The sequence below is a fragment of the Oncorhynchus nerka genome, linkage group LG18, assembly GCF_034236695.1.
Source record: "Oncorhynchus nerka isolate Pitt River linkage group LG18, Oner_Uvic_2.0, whole genome shotgun sequence".
Classification (NCBI taxonomy): Eukaryota; Metazoa; Chordata; class Actinopteri; order Salmoniformes; family Salmonidae; genus Oncorhynchus; species Oncorhynchus nerka.
Genome location: NC_088413.1, coordinates 57,546,279 through 57,562,530, shown reverse-complemented (window position 1 = coordinate 57,562,530; position 16,252 = coordinate 57,546,279). Strand labels below are relative to the sequence as shown.

General features: G+C 43.0%; 1 protein-coding gene across 7 annotated transcripts in view; it reads left to right on the top strand.

Annotated features, from left to right (window-relative positions):
- Window positions 1-10,270, top strand: part of LOC115146197 (60 kDa lysophospholipase-like) — a 60,483-nt gene extending 50,213 nt beyond the window's left edge. For 3 of the 7 annotated variants that reach the window (XM_065004216.1, XM_065004217.1, XM_065004220.1), the window contains 6 exons: window positions 214-333; window positions 615-710; window positions 2,228-2,391; window positions 4,033-4,119; window positions 4,553-4,652; window positions 6,519-7,415. In XM_065004216.1, coding sequence (XP_064860288.1) covers window positions 214-333; window positions 615-710; window positions 2,228-2,391; window positions 4,033-4,119; window positions 4,553-4,652; window positions 6,519-7,073 — 1,122 coding nt within the window. In that variant the 3' untranslated portion in view covers window positions 7,074-7,415. Of the gene's footprint in view, window positions 1-213; window positions 334-614; window positions 711-2,227; window positions 2,392-4,032; window positions 4,120-4,552; window positions 4,653-6,518; window positions 7,416-7,870; window positions 8,624-9,048 lie in introns of those variants that run through there. The other 4 variants (XM_029688124.2, XM_065004218.1, XR_010459761.1 and 1 more) reach the window with 3 other exon arrangements.
- The last annotated feature ends 5,982 nt before the right edge of the window (window positions 10,271-16,252 follow it).

The following is a 16,252-nucleotide window of genomic DNA, read 5'->3' as shown; positions in this document are numbered from 1 at the left end:
TCTTTTGAAGCGAATGTCAACATTAGGCTGAACTTTAGAGTGACATCTGTGTTAGTTATATTTTAACAAGAAGGTAGCGGCAATAGATGGCAGAGATGATTCACGTGCGGATTAAGGTCAGTGACACGATGGTGTAATCCTTGATCATGCTTGTCTGTGTTGACTGTGTTTGTGTGTTATCTGTCCTTTGTTGTCTCTGTTGTACCTGTCCAGATGCTGAGTCAGAACCTGCGGGGAGAGATGATCGCTGATCTGCAGGGGGCCAAGCTCACTCTGAGTGACAGTCGCTTCATCCAGGTCATCGCCAAGTCCCTGAGCATCAGCTGTAAGGAGGTGAGGCCACCGCACAGCCAGCCACATCACACACACTGTCACCACCACTGAGTCTACAGGGTTACTTTCCACCTAACATGTTTTCATCGGGCTCCTGCTAATCTGATAGGACAGAGCTCCCAATGAAGTACAAAAAAAGTTATTGCAATGCCCAGCGGTAGGGTTTTTAAATCCAATTTTTATAGGTGTCACTTACAACATGTTACATACAGCATTCCTCCACTGATTGTCAGTCTTTGTATTGACATGACAGCTGATGGTTTTTCTGCTGATATTTCCAGGAGCTAGAAGCCGTCCGGGATGCTCTGACACCCACCTTAGCTTGTGCCGCTTCTAAGATAGGAGACTTGGAGGCCTTGGATGCCATAAAGGAGATGGTGAGGAACATTTACAGAAATATAACATGTCTGTTAGTAAAAAGAATCACTGCAACAACTGACCTCACATACTTTCAGGAGGGGGAGAAGAAAACACCTGTTCTAACGACATGATTACAGGACTGTAGGACAAAGTTCAAACCATATGTTTGTGTGTTAATAGACACGTTTCCATACTGATACCACAGACTTTGCACATATGTTATGTTATGATGACCTGACTGGTTCTGCTACATTCCCTGGCTCAATGCAGAATGCAGATAGATGCCTAGTAGCCCAAATTACTCTCAAAATCCAATGTTAAATACCAGTTCTATCTATTCCTGTTCCACTCTGAAGACTGTTCACCTAGAAAAGAATACAGCATATTTGATTTTCTTTTACGAGACCCCTTATGTTGAAGGTCAATTTGAACCCATAGTGAGTTTAACACTGAAATACTATTTCATTTCATTTTTTCACAATGACCCCTCATCTAGTCCTCTAGGTAGGGTTAATTAATTTGTAAAACAAAATAACTCTGTACTTGACCTGCAAGTTGACCTTTGACCTTTGTGCTAGAGACAAATTGTATTTTATGCAATAAAGGTCTAACCATGACTATCTCTAGGATATAAGTATGTTTTCCTTGTGATGTTCAGAGGCCGAAGGACAGTGACCTGAAGTTTGGCTAAAAATGAGCTTAAAGTGTCATTTCATTTATGACTTTGGTATAAGTATCAAATATTTATGTATTTAGTGTATTGTGTCAAATTGACCCAGAATATCATCAGTGTACAGGGTGAAAGAGAAATGTGTGTGTGCTTGTATTACTCCCTAAGTCCCACGCTACAGTTGGTTGAACCGGTCAGTGCTGTATATACCAAAGATACCTGCAGAGTTTCATCAAATGGCAGACAGTAAACTCAGTAGTCATACTGATGTAAAGATTGATTTTGATATGGCTTCCTTTGCAGTGAACTTTTGACATGAGAATGATTGCCTTGTGTTTCCAGGCAATTAAATGTTATATAACATACTTATTTGGGAAATTAGCTTATTTTCTAAGGGATATATTTAAGCAATAAGGCCCGAGGGGGTGTGGTATATGGCTAATATACCACGGCTAAGGGCTGTTCTTACGCACGACTCAATGTGGAGTGCCTGGACACAGCCCTTAGCCATGGTATATCGTCCGTATATCACAAAACCCCTAGGTGCCATATTGCTATTATAAACTGTTTACCTAGTTAATTAGAGCAGTAAAAATACATGTTTTGTCATACACGTTGTATACGGTCTGATATACCACGGCTGTCAGCCAATCAGCATTCAGGGCTCAAGCCACCCAGTATCAATTCGAGATGAGTCTGAACGGTGACAGTAAGGTGTGCAACAGGTCAATGTGTAGGACTACATGGGTTTGATACCTCAATACATGGTTTTAAAATACACAGTATGATCATGGCACCGTAATATTGATTTATTATTTAACCTTTATTTAACTATACAGTAAGAGATGTGTTTCTTGTCATCAGGGCAGTAACTTAAGTCTGGGGGACTATGATGGACGTACCCCTCTGCACATCGCTTCCTGTGAGGGCCACCTCAATGTGGTGCAGTATCTACTGAGCCAGGGCGCCACTGTCTACGCCAAAGATCGCTATGGGGACACACCCCTGCGCAATGCTGTGCGCTTCAGGTAGGGTTGAGCTAACATGTGGGCCAAGATGAGAGCTTTACATTTTGGGGGGGGTGGCTGAGGTGCATTGAGGGATAGAGGGATGGGTGTTGGTGGAAATGACGTATGATATGTCCTTAAAAGCTTTGCCTCTACAGTTGATGTTCACCCATCCCTTATGATTCAAGCCCCCCAGTAGCCCATTCTAACTGACGGCTTCTATCTGCCCAGGGAGGAGGGTGTGCATCACACAGTAATGATATCATTCACACAGAATTAAGTGGGGCATTTGAAATCCCCATTGGCCATTAACAACCTCCATATATTTCCATGGCAGTCTTTAGAGGGAATGGTGTACAAACAGTAGGCTGTTAGACTGCAGCTCATTACAGTGTCTGAGGCAGGGAGTCTGGGCCTGCTAAATTACTATAATGTCCAGGAGGGAGGACTGCTACTGGGTCTTTCAGGTGGGGGTTGAAACTAGAGGAGTTTTGATGGAGTTGAGGCCACCACAATAATTAGCTGCTAGTTGTAATCTGCCAATAGCGACAGTATTTATTTTCACCCAAAATTGTTATTTTCATGTATTTATTATCATCCATTGACATTGCCGTGTGCTCATCGCTTGGGGACAGTAAGACATTCAAGGCTGCAGTCTTAAATATCATGTTGTGGGTGCCTCAAGGAGAAATAGACAAGTGTGTACAAGTGTGTGTGTGAGAGCACCAAGAAAAGTGGCTGTAAACCGTTGCCAGGGCAGGCACAGGCATGCCCATGTTTACTTGGTACTGAAGGACAGAGGGTTGCAGAGTGGGATTTTCAACCTGGCAGCATAATTAACCTCAGACACCTGTGTGCTTGGGGAAATAGCCTTGTCCCATTCAGGCTCTCTTACACTGTCAAAATCACTAAGTCTCTATGAAAATGCAATATGTTTCATTTTGTAACAGTTACAGTACTTGCAATAAATAACAATTTATGGAATTTGTTTGTTTTTTAGGCTTTATGCCATTTTAAGTTTAGACCACATTTCAAAAGCCACCTTCCTTATGACCATATAAGGAGTGAAACTGAGTGGAGCTGCTTGAACCAGTCTTACCTGTCTGTCTTCAGTTTCATGGATGATAGAAACTGTGACTAGTCTCTAACAAAAGGACTGGAAATACATTAGCCTTGGCTTGCCACTGTCTATGGCCAAACCTTATCTCAAAGTGTCCCTGGTTCTGGCCATCTTTAGAAATGTCTCTGTTTGAGGAGTGTGCCAACTTGGAGCGTTGCCTTTTGCCCCCCCATTGTGTAGTGTATCCTTGAAGCTGCTGAGACGTTCTGTTAAAACTCCATGTGTGGGTGGTTAACTGGAACTTGTCCCTGCTTGTTTAGCACCCAGTCACAGTGCCATAACCGGTCACTGTCAGCAGATACTTTGAAAACTAGAAATATGACTAATGCACGTTGCAGTCCTAATAAATCAGACCTCAAGCAATGGATCAGTACTGTTCCACCTTATGGTTTCAGTTGACTCTGACTCACACTGTGTGATGTTTATTTTCTTTCTACCTTTCATCTTTTCCTTGATTCTAGTACACTGTGTATAGCATCTATATTTGAAAAGTGTCGGTCATACCTATGCATGTGTGTCTGTCCGTCTGTCTGTCCATTCAGACACAAAGAGGTGGTGAAGCTGCTGAGAAAGACTGGAGCTCATTTCTCCAGGGATGAGTTGGAGGATGCCGGCTCAGAGCTGTGCAGGTGAGAAACACACAGCACTTTCTCACACATGCATTGCCCAAAGACTGATCCTACATAGTTTGTGCAGGTATGACCAGTTGTCCTAGTTGTCTTGCCATAAACACTTGGAATGCTCCCTGACCACATAGCTTCATACCTCTGCAGCATCCAAACATCACCACCACCACAGAACCCTGAATTGCTCCGTTTAACTGATATCTCTCTTTTTTTTAAGTGAATATTTTGTCTGTTACTGGAGCAAGGACTTTGTCTTTGGAAGCAAACAAGCACACTCAGTCCTATTCAGAATCAAGTAGTTTGTTTATTCTAAGATTATACTATAAAACCTGATGTTATTACTGTTATTAGATATCTGATTGCTTGTTTAGTCCCTTTATCATGAAACCTCTTGAATATCAACCCTCCCATTGAACTATCTGGTACTGTGTCGCAGTCTGGCAGCCAGTGCTGACATCAAGGGCCTGGAGATGTGGCACCTGGCCGGGGGAGACCTGGACATGCCAGGCTACGACGGGCAGACGCCGATGGAGGTGGTGAGTGTTTGGGACTGGGAGCCTCTCTCCAACTTACAAACATGGATCGTAAAGGCAACACAGACTAGTTACAATGGGGCAAAAAAGTATTTAGTCAGCCACCAATTGTGCAAGTTCTCCCACTTAAAAAGATGAGAGAGGCCTGTAATTTTCATCATAGGTACACTTCAACTATGACAGACAAAAAGGGAAAAAAATCCAGAAAATCACATTGTTGGATTTTTTATGAATTTATTTGCAAATTATGGTGGAAAATAAGTATTTGGGTCAATAACAAAAGTTTATCTCAATACTTTGTCATTGCCAACAAAGGGTATATTACGGAGGTCAAACGTTTTCTGTAAGTCTTCACAAGCTTTTCACACACTGTTGCTGGTATTTTGCCCCATTCCTAGATGCAGATATCCTCTAGAGCAGTGGTGTTTTGGGGCTGTTGCTGGGCAACACGGACTTTCAACTCCCTCCAAAGATTTTCTATGGGGTTGCGATCTGGAGACTGGCTAGGCCACTCCAGGACCTTGAAATGCTTCTTATGAAGCCACTCCTTCGTTGCCCGGGATGTGTGTTTGGGATCATTGTCATGCTGAAAGACCCAGCCACATTTCATATTCAATGCCCTTGCTGATGGAAGGAGGTTTTCACTCAAAATCTCACGATACATGGCCCTATTCACTCTTTCCTTTACACGGATCAGTCGTCCTGGTCCCTTTGCAGAAAAACAGGCCCAAAGCATGACGTTTCCACCCCATGCTTCACAGTAGGTATGGTGTTCTTTGGATGCAACTCAGCATTCTTTGTCCTCTGAAAAACGACGAGTTGAGTTTTTACCAAAAAGTTCTCCTTTGGTTTCATCTGACCATATAACATTCTCCCAATCTTCTTCTGGATCATCCAAATGCTCTCTAGCAAACTTCAGACGGGCCTGGACATGTACTGGCTTAAGCAGGGGGACACGTCTGGCACTGCAGGATTTGAGTCCCTGGCGACGTAGTGTGTTACTGATGGTAGGCTTTGTTACTTTGGTCCCAGCTCTCTGCAGGTCATTCACTAGGTCCCCCTGTGTGGTTCTGGGATTTTTGCTCCTCGTTCTTGTGATCATTTTGACCCCACGGGGTGAGATCTTGCGTGGAGCCCCAGATCGAGGGATATTATCAGTGGTCTTGTATATCTTCCATTTCCTAATAATTGCTCCCACAGTTGATTTCTTCAAGCCAAGCTGCTTACCTATTGCAGATTCTGTCTTCCCAGCCTGGTGCAGGTCTACAATTTTGTTTCTGGTGTCCTTTGACAGCTCTTTGGTCTTGGCCATAGTGGAGTTTGGAGTGTGACTGTTTGAGGTTGTGGACATGTGTCTTTTATACTGATAACAAGTTCAAACAGGTGCCATTAATACAGGTAACGAGTGTAGGACAGAGGAGCCTCTTAAAGAATAAGTTACAGGTCTGTGAGAGAGAGAAATCTTGCTTGTTTGTAGTTGACCAAATACTTATTTTCCACCATAATTTGCAAATAAATTCATTAAAAATCCTACAATGTGATTTTCTGGATTTTTTTTCTCATTTTGTCTGTCATCGTTGAAGTGTACCTATGATGAAAATTACAGGCCTCTCTCATCTTTTTAAGTGGGAGAACTTGCACAATTGGTGGCTGACTCAATACTTTTTTCCCCCACTGTATGTAACATGGATAGTATAGGGAACACAGACTAGTTATGTGACATGAAAAGTAAAGGATTGTATACTAACTGACTATCGCCCCATAGCACTCACTTTTGTCATCATGAAGTGCTTTGAGAGGTTAGTTAAGGATCATATCACCTCTACCTTACACCATAGACCCACTTCAATTTGCTTACCGCCCCAATAGATCCACAGACGATGCAATCGCCATTACCCTGCCCTGTCCCATCTGGACAAGAGGAATATCTATGTAAGAATGCTGTTCATTGACTATAGGTCAGCATCCAACACCGTAGTACCCTCCAAGTGCATCATTAAGCTTGGGGCCCTGGGTCTGAACCCCGCCCTGTGCAACTGGGTCCTGGACTTCCTGATGGGCAGCATCCAGGTGGTGGAGGTAGGAAACAACACCAACATTTCGCTGATCCACAACACAGGGGCCCCACAAGGGCGCTTGCTCAGTCCCCTCCCGTACTCCCTGTTTACCCATGACTGGGTGGCCACACACGCCTCCAACTCAATCATCAAGTTTGCAGACGACACAACAGTAGTAGGCCTGACTACCAACAATGACGAGACAGCCTACAGCGAGGAGTTGAGTGCCCTGGGAGTGTGGTCCCAGGAAAATAACCAAATAACCTCCCACAATGTTGACAAAACAAAGGAGCTGATCATGGACTTCAGAAAACATCAGAGTGGAGCAGGTGGAAGTCTTCAAGTTCCTTGGCATACACATCACTGACGATCTGAAATGGTCCACCCACAGGCAGTGTGGTGAAGAATGCACAACAGCGCCTCTTCAAACTCAAGAGGCTAACGAAATTTGGTTTGGCACCTAAAACCCTCAAACTTTTACAGATGCACAATTGAGAGCATCCTGTTGGACTGTATATCACCACCTGGTACGGCAACTGCACCACCCGCAACCGCAAGGCTCTCCAGAGGGTGGTGCGGTCTGCCCAACGCATTACCGTTAACTACCTGACCTCCAGGACACCTACAGCACCCGATATCACAGGAAGGCCAAAACGATCATCAAGGACAACAACCACCCGAGCCAGTGCCTGTTCATCAAGAAGTTGAGGTCAGTAAAGCTGCATCAAAGCTGGGCCCGAGAGACTGAAAAACAGCTTCAATCTCAAGGTCATCAGACTGTTAAATAGCTATCACTAGGCAGCTTCCACCCTGTTTACATAACCCTGCACCTTAGAGGCTGCTGCCCTATATACATAGACTTGAAATCACTGGCCACTTTAATAATGGAAAACTAGTCACTAATGATGTTTACATATTTTTGCTTTACTCATCTCATATGTATATACTGTATTCTATTCGACTGTATTTTAGTCTATGCCACCCTGACATTCCATTCTTTTACTTTTAGATGTGTGTATTGTTGTGAATTGTTAGATATTACTGCGCTGTTGGAGCTAAAAACACAAGCATTTCGCTACAACTGCATGTGACCAATAAAATGTGATTTGTTGAAGGTAACCCAGACTAGTTTTGTAAGATGGATCATTAGGTTTTCTCTCTTAGGCTAAGGCTGTGGGGAATGATGTTGTGATTGACTTCATACACCAGGTCAGCCAGTCCCACGCCCAGGTAAGAGATGGACTATGATCTAGCGTTACTGTTCTCCTCTGTGCTCCTCCAACAGCATTCATCTCTGCTTCAATTAAGAGAGCTTAGCTCTCCGACCTGAGCTCACTGAAATCAAACGAAGTGAATAATATTTTACTGTACCGGTCTTTGTCAGTTTATATTGTCTGACGAACCTAAACCAGTTCAGCACACTGTATTATCCACTTTTTTTCTATCTTCATTTTACTTTTCAACACGAGAATTAGTCTCATCTCATCCCTGTATATTAATAGATTTGACCAAGTTTAGCAATATATTTACGACAACTAAAACATTACTACGATCCATGATTGTGAATGAATGGTGTGGCATGAAGCATCCAAGAGGTATTTGACATATAGGCTAGAAAACCATGTAGGCTACAGAATAGGGATGTAGGTTCATTCATTACATGTTGTTTTGCTTACTTCCAGCCTCTGTTTAAAGATTACATTTACATTTACATTTAAGTCATTTAGCAGACGCTCTTATCCAGAGCGACTTACAAATTGGTGCATTCACCTTATGACCTCCAGTGGAACAGTAGTGCATCTAAATCTTTTCAGGGGGAGGGGGGGTGAGAGGGATTACTTTATCCTATCCTAGGTATTCCTTAAAGAGGTGGGGTTTCAGGTGTCTCCGGAAGGTGGTGCTAAAGATGATGCTGAGGTAAGTCTAGAATGGCCACAGCTAGCTCTATGGATTCTCCTATGCTAGGTGGTCGTACCTGTGTCTCCTCTCATCGTATGGTGATGTGTTGCATCTGAGTATGACCTACATGAGTACCACTCGTTGTAGCCTGGCTTGAACAGGTGTTTTCAAAATGGCTGCCTGGTTGAGTTCAATTAGACAGTGACACAAACCTTTGCAGTTGTAGTCTGCCTGGCTTTGGTGATTTGTTCCTGTGATGGCCTCTAAGCTGTGTTGTCTGGTATGATGACCGCCTGGTGAGATGTTTACTCTGAGATAATTATGTGGATTAGTAGCAGAGATTGCAAAGAAAGCCTTCATTTGATGTTATCACTGCTGCTCTTTGTATTGAACAGCACTGCTTGAAATTGACCTCTTAACCGCTTTCCCCTTGTGTGTTTCAGAATGAAGAATACATTGAGTTCTCAGCCTGTCCAAAAGAATCCTGAGGACGAAGATCCTCAACTCTTTTACCTCTCCATCCATCCCCATCACTCTCCCTCTCTCTTTCCATTTCACTCTCTTACACTGGACATTTGCACAAGCTTGCAGATTTGATTTAGATTCAGCCAAACCATTTTACAATTGATATGTTTGCGATAATCTCATTTACTGTTGCTTAACTGTAGTTGTAAAAGCACTAGTAGCACAACATTGGATGTCAAGTCATATGGATGCACTGTGCCTAGAACGGGCAGCACTATATCTGTTTGCTTTGTATGTACCACAGTATATGATGCATGTGGAGCAATTCACTCGGTTTGCATTAAGAGTATTATCAGTGATCATTGGAAGCACAGGGTAGAATGCTGTACTTTATGCTAGGCACTTGATGGGTAGAATGCTGTACTTTATGCTAGGCACTTGATGGGTAGAATGCTGTACTTTATGCTAGGCACTTGATGGGTAGAATGCTGTACTTTATGCTAGGCACTTGATGGGTAGAATGCTGTACTTTATGCTAGGCACTTGATGGGTAGAATGCTGTACTTTATGCTAGGCACTTGATGGGTAGAATGCTGTACTTTATGCTAGGCACTTGATGGGTAGAATGTGGTGCCTTTAGATGTACTTTATGAAATGCTTAGTATAGAGTGCAATTTATTCTAAACTGAAATCCTTGTGAAATCCTTCTAAACTGAAATCATGGTCTGATGACACAAAAATAGAACCGTTTGCCCATAATGACCATCGTTATGTTTGGAGGAAAAAGGGCGATGCTTGCAAGCCGAAGAACACCATCCCAACCGCGAAGCACGCGGGTGGCAGCATCAGGTTGTGGGGGTGCTTTGCTGCAGGAGGGACTGGTGCGCTTCACAAAATAAATGGCATCATGAGGATGGAAAATTATGTGGATATATTGAAGCAACATCTCAAGACATCAGTCAGGAAGTTAAAGCTTGGTCGTAAATGAGTCTTCCAAATGGACAATGACCCCAAGCATACTTCCAAAGTTGTGGAAAAATGGATTAAGGACAACAAAGTCAAGGTATTGGAGTGGCTATCCTAACTGACCTAAAACAGGGAATTTAATGATTAAATGTCAGGAATGGTAAAAAACAGAGTTTAAATGTATTTGGCTAAGGTGTATGTAAACTTCCGACTTCAACTGTATATATATTTTGGGGGGGCTTGCCTGTCTTCCGTGTTATTTTGGCATTAATGTGTCACATATCAATTTGCATTTGGTACCTTGGGTTGAGTGTTTGCACCAACACATGAAAACCCCGTTTCTCGACCGTGTAAATTGGGGCCATGTCTTTGCAGATGTAAGTTGTCATGGCAGCTCTTATCTCCTTCCATCTTCGTGATTCATTGCCATATAGTGTGCCGCGGGCAAAAGCCTCTTGCAACGTCTGAGTCAAGGTTTTGTTTTGAGCACTCGACTGTACTTTTTTGTGTCTCCGTAGACTCTCTCCGTACTGTTTCACGTGATTCTTGCGTAGGTGGTAAAAGTTTAGTGGTGTTTGGACCTGTTGGAGGGACCGGCCTGCTGCATATTTAGCAGAGGATGGTTTTCTGGTCCATGTCAGACTTTTCATACCCGAACCACGTCCATGCGACCAAAGTAGCCCCTCTTTTAGGTACGAGCTCTGTGTCTCCGTGCTCTGTGTCACGTTCACTCTCCTCCGTGTTTGTTTGTGTTGCAAATTTTCTTCTACACAAGCGCAAAGATTCGTCCAATTGACATAAAATATTGCCATCAAGAGTGTGATACAGCATAATGAAACAATAGAAAAATGTCTATCGTCACATGATATATATCGTCATATCGCCCAGCCCCACAAGTGACAGGCTAATATTGTCACCCATCAGACTATTCTTGATTTAATCTGGTCTTTACATATACTAAATAATATGTGTGACATTTGTTTTGATTTAGAATAGACCATTATCATACACTTGTATCGAAACAGGGGCAGTTGAAAAAATACTTTGTCTTTGCATTGGCTATACTCTTGTTGCAAATATAAGCAATGTGCTTAATATTAGGAAACTTGAGAAAAATATAGTAGGCCTAGCCTATAGAAAGCTGATGGGATCCTCATCTTTTTATTTAGCAGCCATCACTCTTTCTTGCGCAATTGCATAGCCTATAGAAATGTTGCACAACATGAGCTCATGGGCTCTCATGAAGTGTTTGATTCGATTTTCAAATATATTTGGATTGATGTCAGAGTGATTAGAGGGACAATCAAGTGCTGAGTACCAGGGAGATAGCATGTTTGGTAGGCTATTAATGACCAGCAGCAGCTTTAGAAGTTTGGAGAACCCTAATTAACATCATTAAATGGTATGGTTGAAAAATTACAAGATCATGTTATAGTATTGTTTATGCATCAACTCGCTTTGATGAGTACCCTCTCATCTGTGTCTGTGGGACTAATTTGGGGCTCTGGGGCTTGAACTGACATGTTATTTATGGCTTGGTGATAACCTACAGCCTGCATTCCATAGACAAGATGAGGCGTGTGACTCAAGATGGAGATAGCCTGGAGGAGTAGAACAAAACCCCTCATTGTTTCTAATCATCCTTGCATCTGGGAAACTAAACTGTGTTGGGGGTAAAACAAGATGAACCCAAGGTGGCTTATGATGCCCCGATCTGCATGGGAGGGGTGGAATCAGCCATGACTAAGCATTTTTAGGCCTACTATATAAGACCTCTGTTTTTTCATTATTGTGAAGGCTCTCGGTCCAACACTCGAGTGTGGGGTCGACAGCGTCATTATTGCAATAATTAATCAATATTAAATAAAGATGATTGTTTTGAAGAAATGACTCTCTCTCTCCATGACAACAGTAATGTTGAATTTGACTGCATTCATGACTCGTGCCCGCTGGTGTGGCGGTAATACTGTCACCGCAACAGCTCTGGATGTGGCTATAACTCCCCATACCAACACACCTTATAGAGCTGCATTTGTCCTCTGGTTGGTTGTAGAGGTAATACATATCAAGTCCTTCTCCTCTGTAGATACTGGAGTCATGAGAGGCTGTGGGGTAATGACTCCGATTATAACGTCCCAGTTCCCACTTCCTGTGAAGTCTTATTTCTCTGCTCACAGCCACACGCTGTTCATGGATGTGTGAACTCAGCCTCTGAGACTAAAAGGCCGGTCTTTGGAAGTGGCTCATTGTTTTGCTAAACAATGCTCATCTATTTATTGCCGAGGAGAGAGGGGTGGAGGGGAGAAAATAAGTCCCAATTGACCTTCACCATGCATTGAAAGTGTTCCTGTATGGCTCGCCCCACAATTCCCATCACTGTTAAATATAGGCCCTCAGAATTTTTGTTGTCACTTCTGCGTGAGTTTTCCCCAGGGTTTCTTCTCCTTTGTTGTCGGGTTGGAGGGACGGTCTCATGCTTAGCTTGGATTACAAACCATCCAGCCTCCTCTGAATCCCCTCAACACCTAATTTCTTATGGGATAGGGATATATAGGATGGGGGGAAACTTTTTGGAGGAATTGAACTTCAGTTATTCTGTATGTGTGGTCTAACTCATATCAGATCTCTACTGTATATATTTAAGTATCAGGTAAGTCCCCCCTTGCCCAACAGACACACTATCCCACCTGCCAGTCCTCCATGGGAACTGAGTTCTCCCCTCTCAGTTACCTGTGTGGTCTTCTCCGGGTGTAGAGGGTTTGGGATGAGTTCCTTCTCCCATTATGCACGTTGATTGCTAAATTGGGCACTAATTCTAAGATGGTAAAGAGCTCTTATTGTCCTTGCCTCATGGATGGATGACAGTTCACAACCTGTTGTAAATTACAGGAGAAGAGGACTCCCTTTCCCATCCAGTATTGACCAAAGGAATGACTTTGTTAATGAAAGTTTACATGTTCGAGAAGAAGGCATTAATGCCCCAAAAAAATTGATAAACAATTTGATAAACAAATATTTTTACGTTCAAACGGCTCTCCTGTGAAGTCGTGACTTGCAAATTTCATTTGGCTGGACAAAGGCAAGGTAAGGTATAACAGGTGGAATGATGATCACTTAAAGGCTAACCTCAGGTTGAAAGCACTAATTTCCCTTTTCCCGTGATCTGAGGAGCTGTCAACATTTAATATTTTGTCAGTGCCGTGTGATGGATTGGGAGGAGGTAGTGCAGACAAAACAAACCTATTAGCCATCTCATGAAAAGTAAAGTTCTCAGTGACAACAATGAGCCATTGGGTTTCTAAAGGCCCTAAAGGCCGGCGGTATTGTGACCCAGAAGGGCTTTAATTCCTCAGCGATGACCAGGCAACAGCATCTGAAACCCCTGGTCTAGACATGCTGACAGTTACTTGATATGGTGGTTGAAATGAGTATCCTCCCTCCATATCTCTGACTATCACCCAAACCTTGAAAGAGAAAAAAGGGCTCAGGGAAGGAAAACCATTGTTTGTTAGGTATACAAGCTGGTGTATCGACACTCTGCTTTCAAGGCTTGCATCCCTGAAGCTCCTTGTCAAGCAAAGTTTATAGTTGATGAAACGCACTGTAGAAAGAAAGAATGTCCTTTAGAAACGTTACTTCATGTTTTCCTTCTACTCTGTTTGTATTCTCACTGTGTTCAATGTAAGAGCATTGTAAGTTAACCAATATATTCATCGGTTGAAATGTTTTCGATTCCAGTCACTTCCATTGTGTATGTTTATAAATGTCTTTGTTTGTGTGTGGGTCTGTGTGTGTGTGTGGGTGGGTCTATGTGTGTGTACTGTATGTCTGTTATTCGTACAGCCAGGGACAGTCAGTTTATGCAGGATTGTTCTGATGGCTGGAAGAGATAAGTAGGTATTGTGTAATGACTGCAAAAAGGGTACAGGTCAGTCAAACAAGGACCATAGCCTACACCCCCACATAGGTACTTTACAGTTGAAATCGGAAGTTTACATACATTTTCGATTGAGTCATTAAAACTCGTTTTTCAACCACTCCACAAATTTCTTGTTAACAAACTATAGTTTTGGCAAGTCGGTTAGGACATCTACTTTGTGCATGACACAAGTCATTTTTCCATCAATTGTTTACAGACAGATTATACCACTTATAATTCACTGTATCACAATACCAGTTGGTCAGAAGTTTACATACACTAAGTTGACTGTTGTTTTAAACAGCTTGGAAAATTCCAGAAAATGATGTCATGTCTTTAGAAGCTTCTGTTAGGCTAATTGACATAATTTGAGTCAATTGGAGGTGTGCCTGTGGATGTATTTCAAGGCCTACCTTCAAACTCAGTGCCTCTTTGTTTGACATCATGGGAAAATCAAACTAAATCATCCAAGACCTCAGAAAAAAATTGTAGACCCCCACAAGTCTGGTTCATCCTTGGGAGAAATTTCCAAATGCCTGAAGGTACCACATTCATCTGTACAAACAATAGTACGCCAGTATAAACACCATGGGACCAAGCAGCTGTCATACCGCTCAGGAAGAAAAAATCTATCAAAATGATTTATAAAGCCCTTCTTACATCAGCTGATGTCACAAAGTGCTATAAAGAAACCCAGCCTAAAACCCCAAACAGCAAGCAATGCTGGTGTAGAAGCATGGTGGCTAGGAAAAACTCACTAGAAAGGCCAGAACCTAGAGAGGAACCAGGCTATGAGGGGTGCCAGTCCTCTTCTGGCTGGGCCAGGTAGAGATTATAACATAACATGGCCAAGATGTTCAAATGTTCATAGATGACCAGCAGGGTCAAATAATAGTAATCACAGCGGTTGTCGAGGGTGCAACAGGTCAGCACCTCAGGAGTAAATGTCAGTTGGCTTTTCATAGCCGATCATTCAGAGTATCTCTACCGCTCCTACTGTCTCTAGAGAGTTGAAACGGGTCTGGGACAGGTAGCACGTCCGGTGAACAGGTCAGGGTTCCATAGTCGCAGGCAGAACAGTTGAAACTGGAGCAGCAGCACGGCCAGGTGGACTGGGGACAGCAAGGAGTCATCAAGCCAGGTAGTCCTGAGGCATGGTCCTAGGGATCAGGTCCTCCGAGAGAAGAGAAAGAAAGGAAAGAGAGAGCAATACCGAGAGAATTAGAGAGAGCATACTTAAATTCACACAGGACACCATATAAGACAGGAGAAATACTCCAGATATAACAGACTGACCCTAGCCCCCCGACATAAACTACTGCATCATAAATACTGGAGGCTGAGACAGGAGGGATCGAGAGACACTGTGGCCCCGTCCAACGATACCCCAGACAGGGTAAAACAGGCAGGATATAACCCCACCCACTTTGCCAAAGCACAGCCCCCACATCACTAGAGGGATATCTTCAATCACCAATTTACAGTCCTGAGACAAGGCCGAGTATAGCCCACAAAGATATCCCCCACAGCACAACCCGTGTCCGAACAAGGAGGCCTACAAACCTGACTCAGTTACACCAGCTCTGTCAGGAGGAATGGGCCAAAATTCACCCATATTATTGTGGGAAGCTTGTGGAAGGCTACCCTAAACATTTAACCCAAGTTAAATAATTTAAAGGCAACGCTACCAAATACTAATTGAGTGTATGTAAACTACTGACCCACAGAGAATGTGATGAAAGAAATCAAATCTGTAATAAATCATTCTCTCTACTATTATTCTGACATTTCACATTCTTAAAATAAAGTGGTGATCCTAACTGACCTAAAACAGGGAATTTGTACTCGGATTATTTGTCAGTGTCACGACGCTCGGCGCTCGGCGTCGCCGGTCTACTAGCCACTACCGATCCCTTTTTCTTTTTCTGGTTGTTTTGTCTGTGTTCCTTTTCACACCTGGTTTTCAATTTGCTTTGATTTCTGTGGGTATATAGGGAACCTGTTACCTGCCGTGATTCGTGCAGGATTAGATTTGTGTGTATTGCGCTCGATTGTATTTGATGTTTGTTGTTTTTTCGCTATTACGCACGTGTATGTAAAGTGTCGGAACTGCGTTTGTTCCTCGGTGTGTTTGCACGAGTTTCTAATTATTCGAGAGCGTAGTTTTGGGATTTTTTTCAGTGCCGTTTAGTATTGGTGGACTATATTATTAAACACGCTTCTCAGACATCCCTGCTCTCCTGCGCCTGACTCCTACACCTCTCACCAAGACGCATGTTATCAGTCAGGAATTGTGT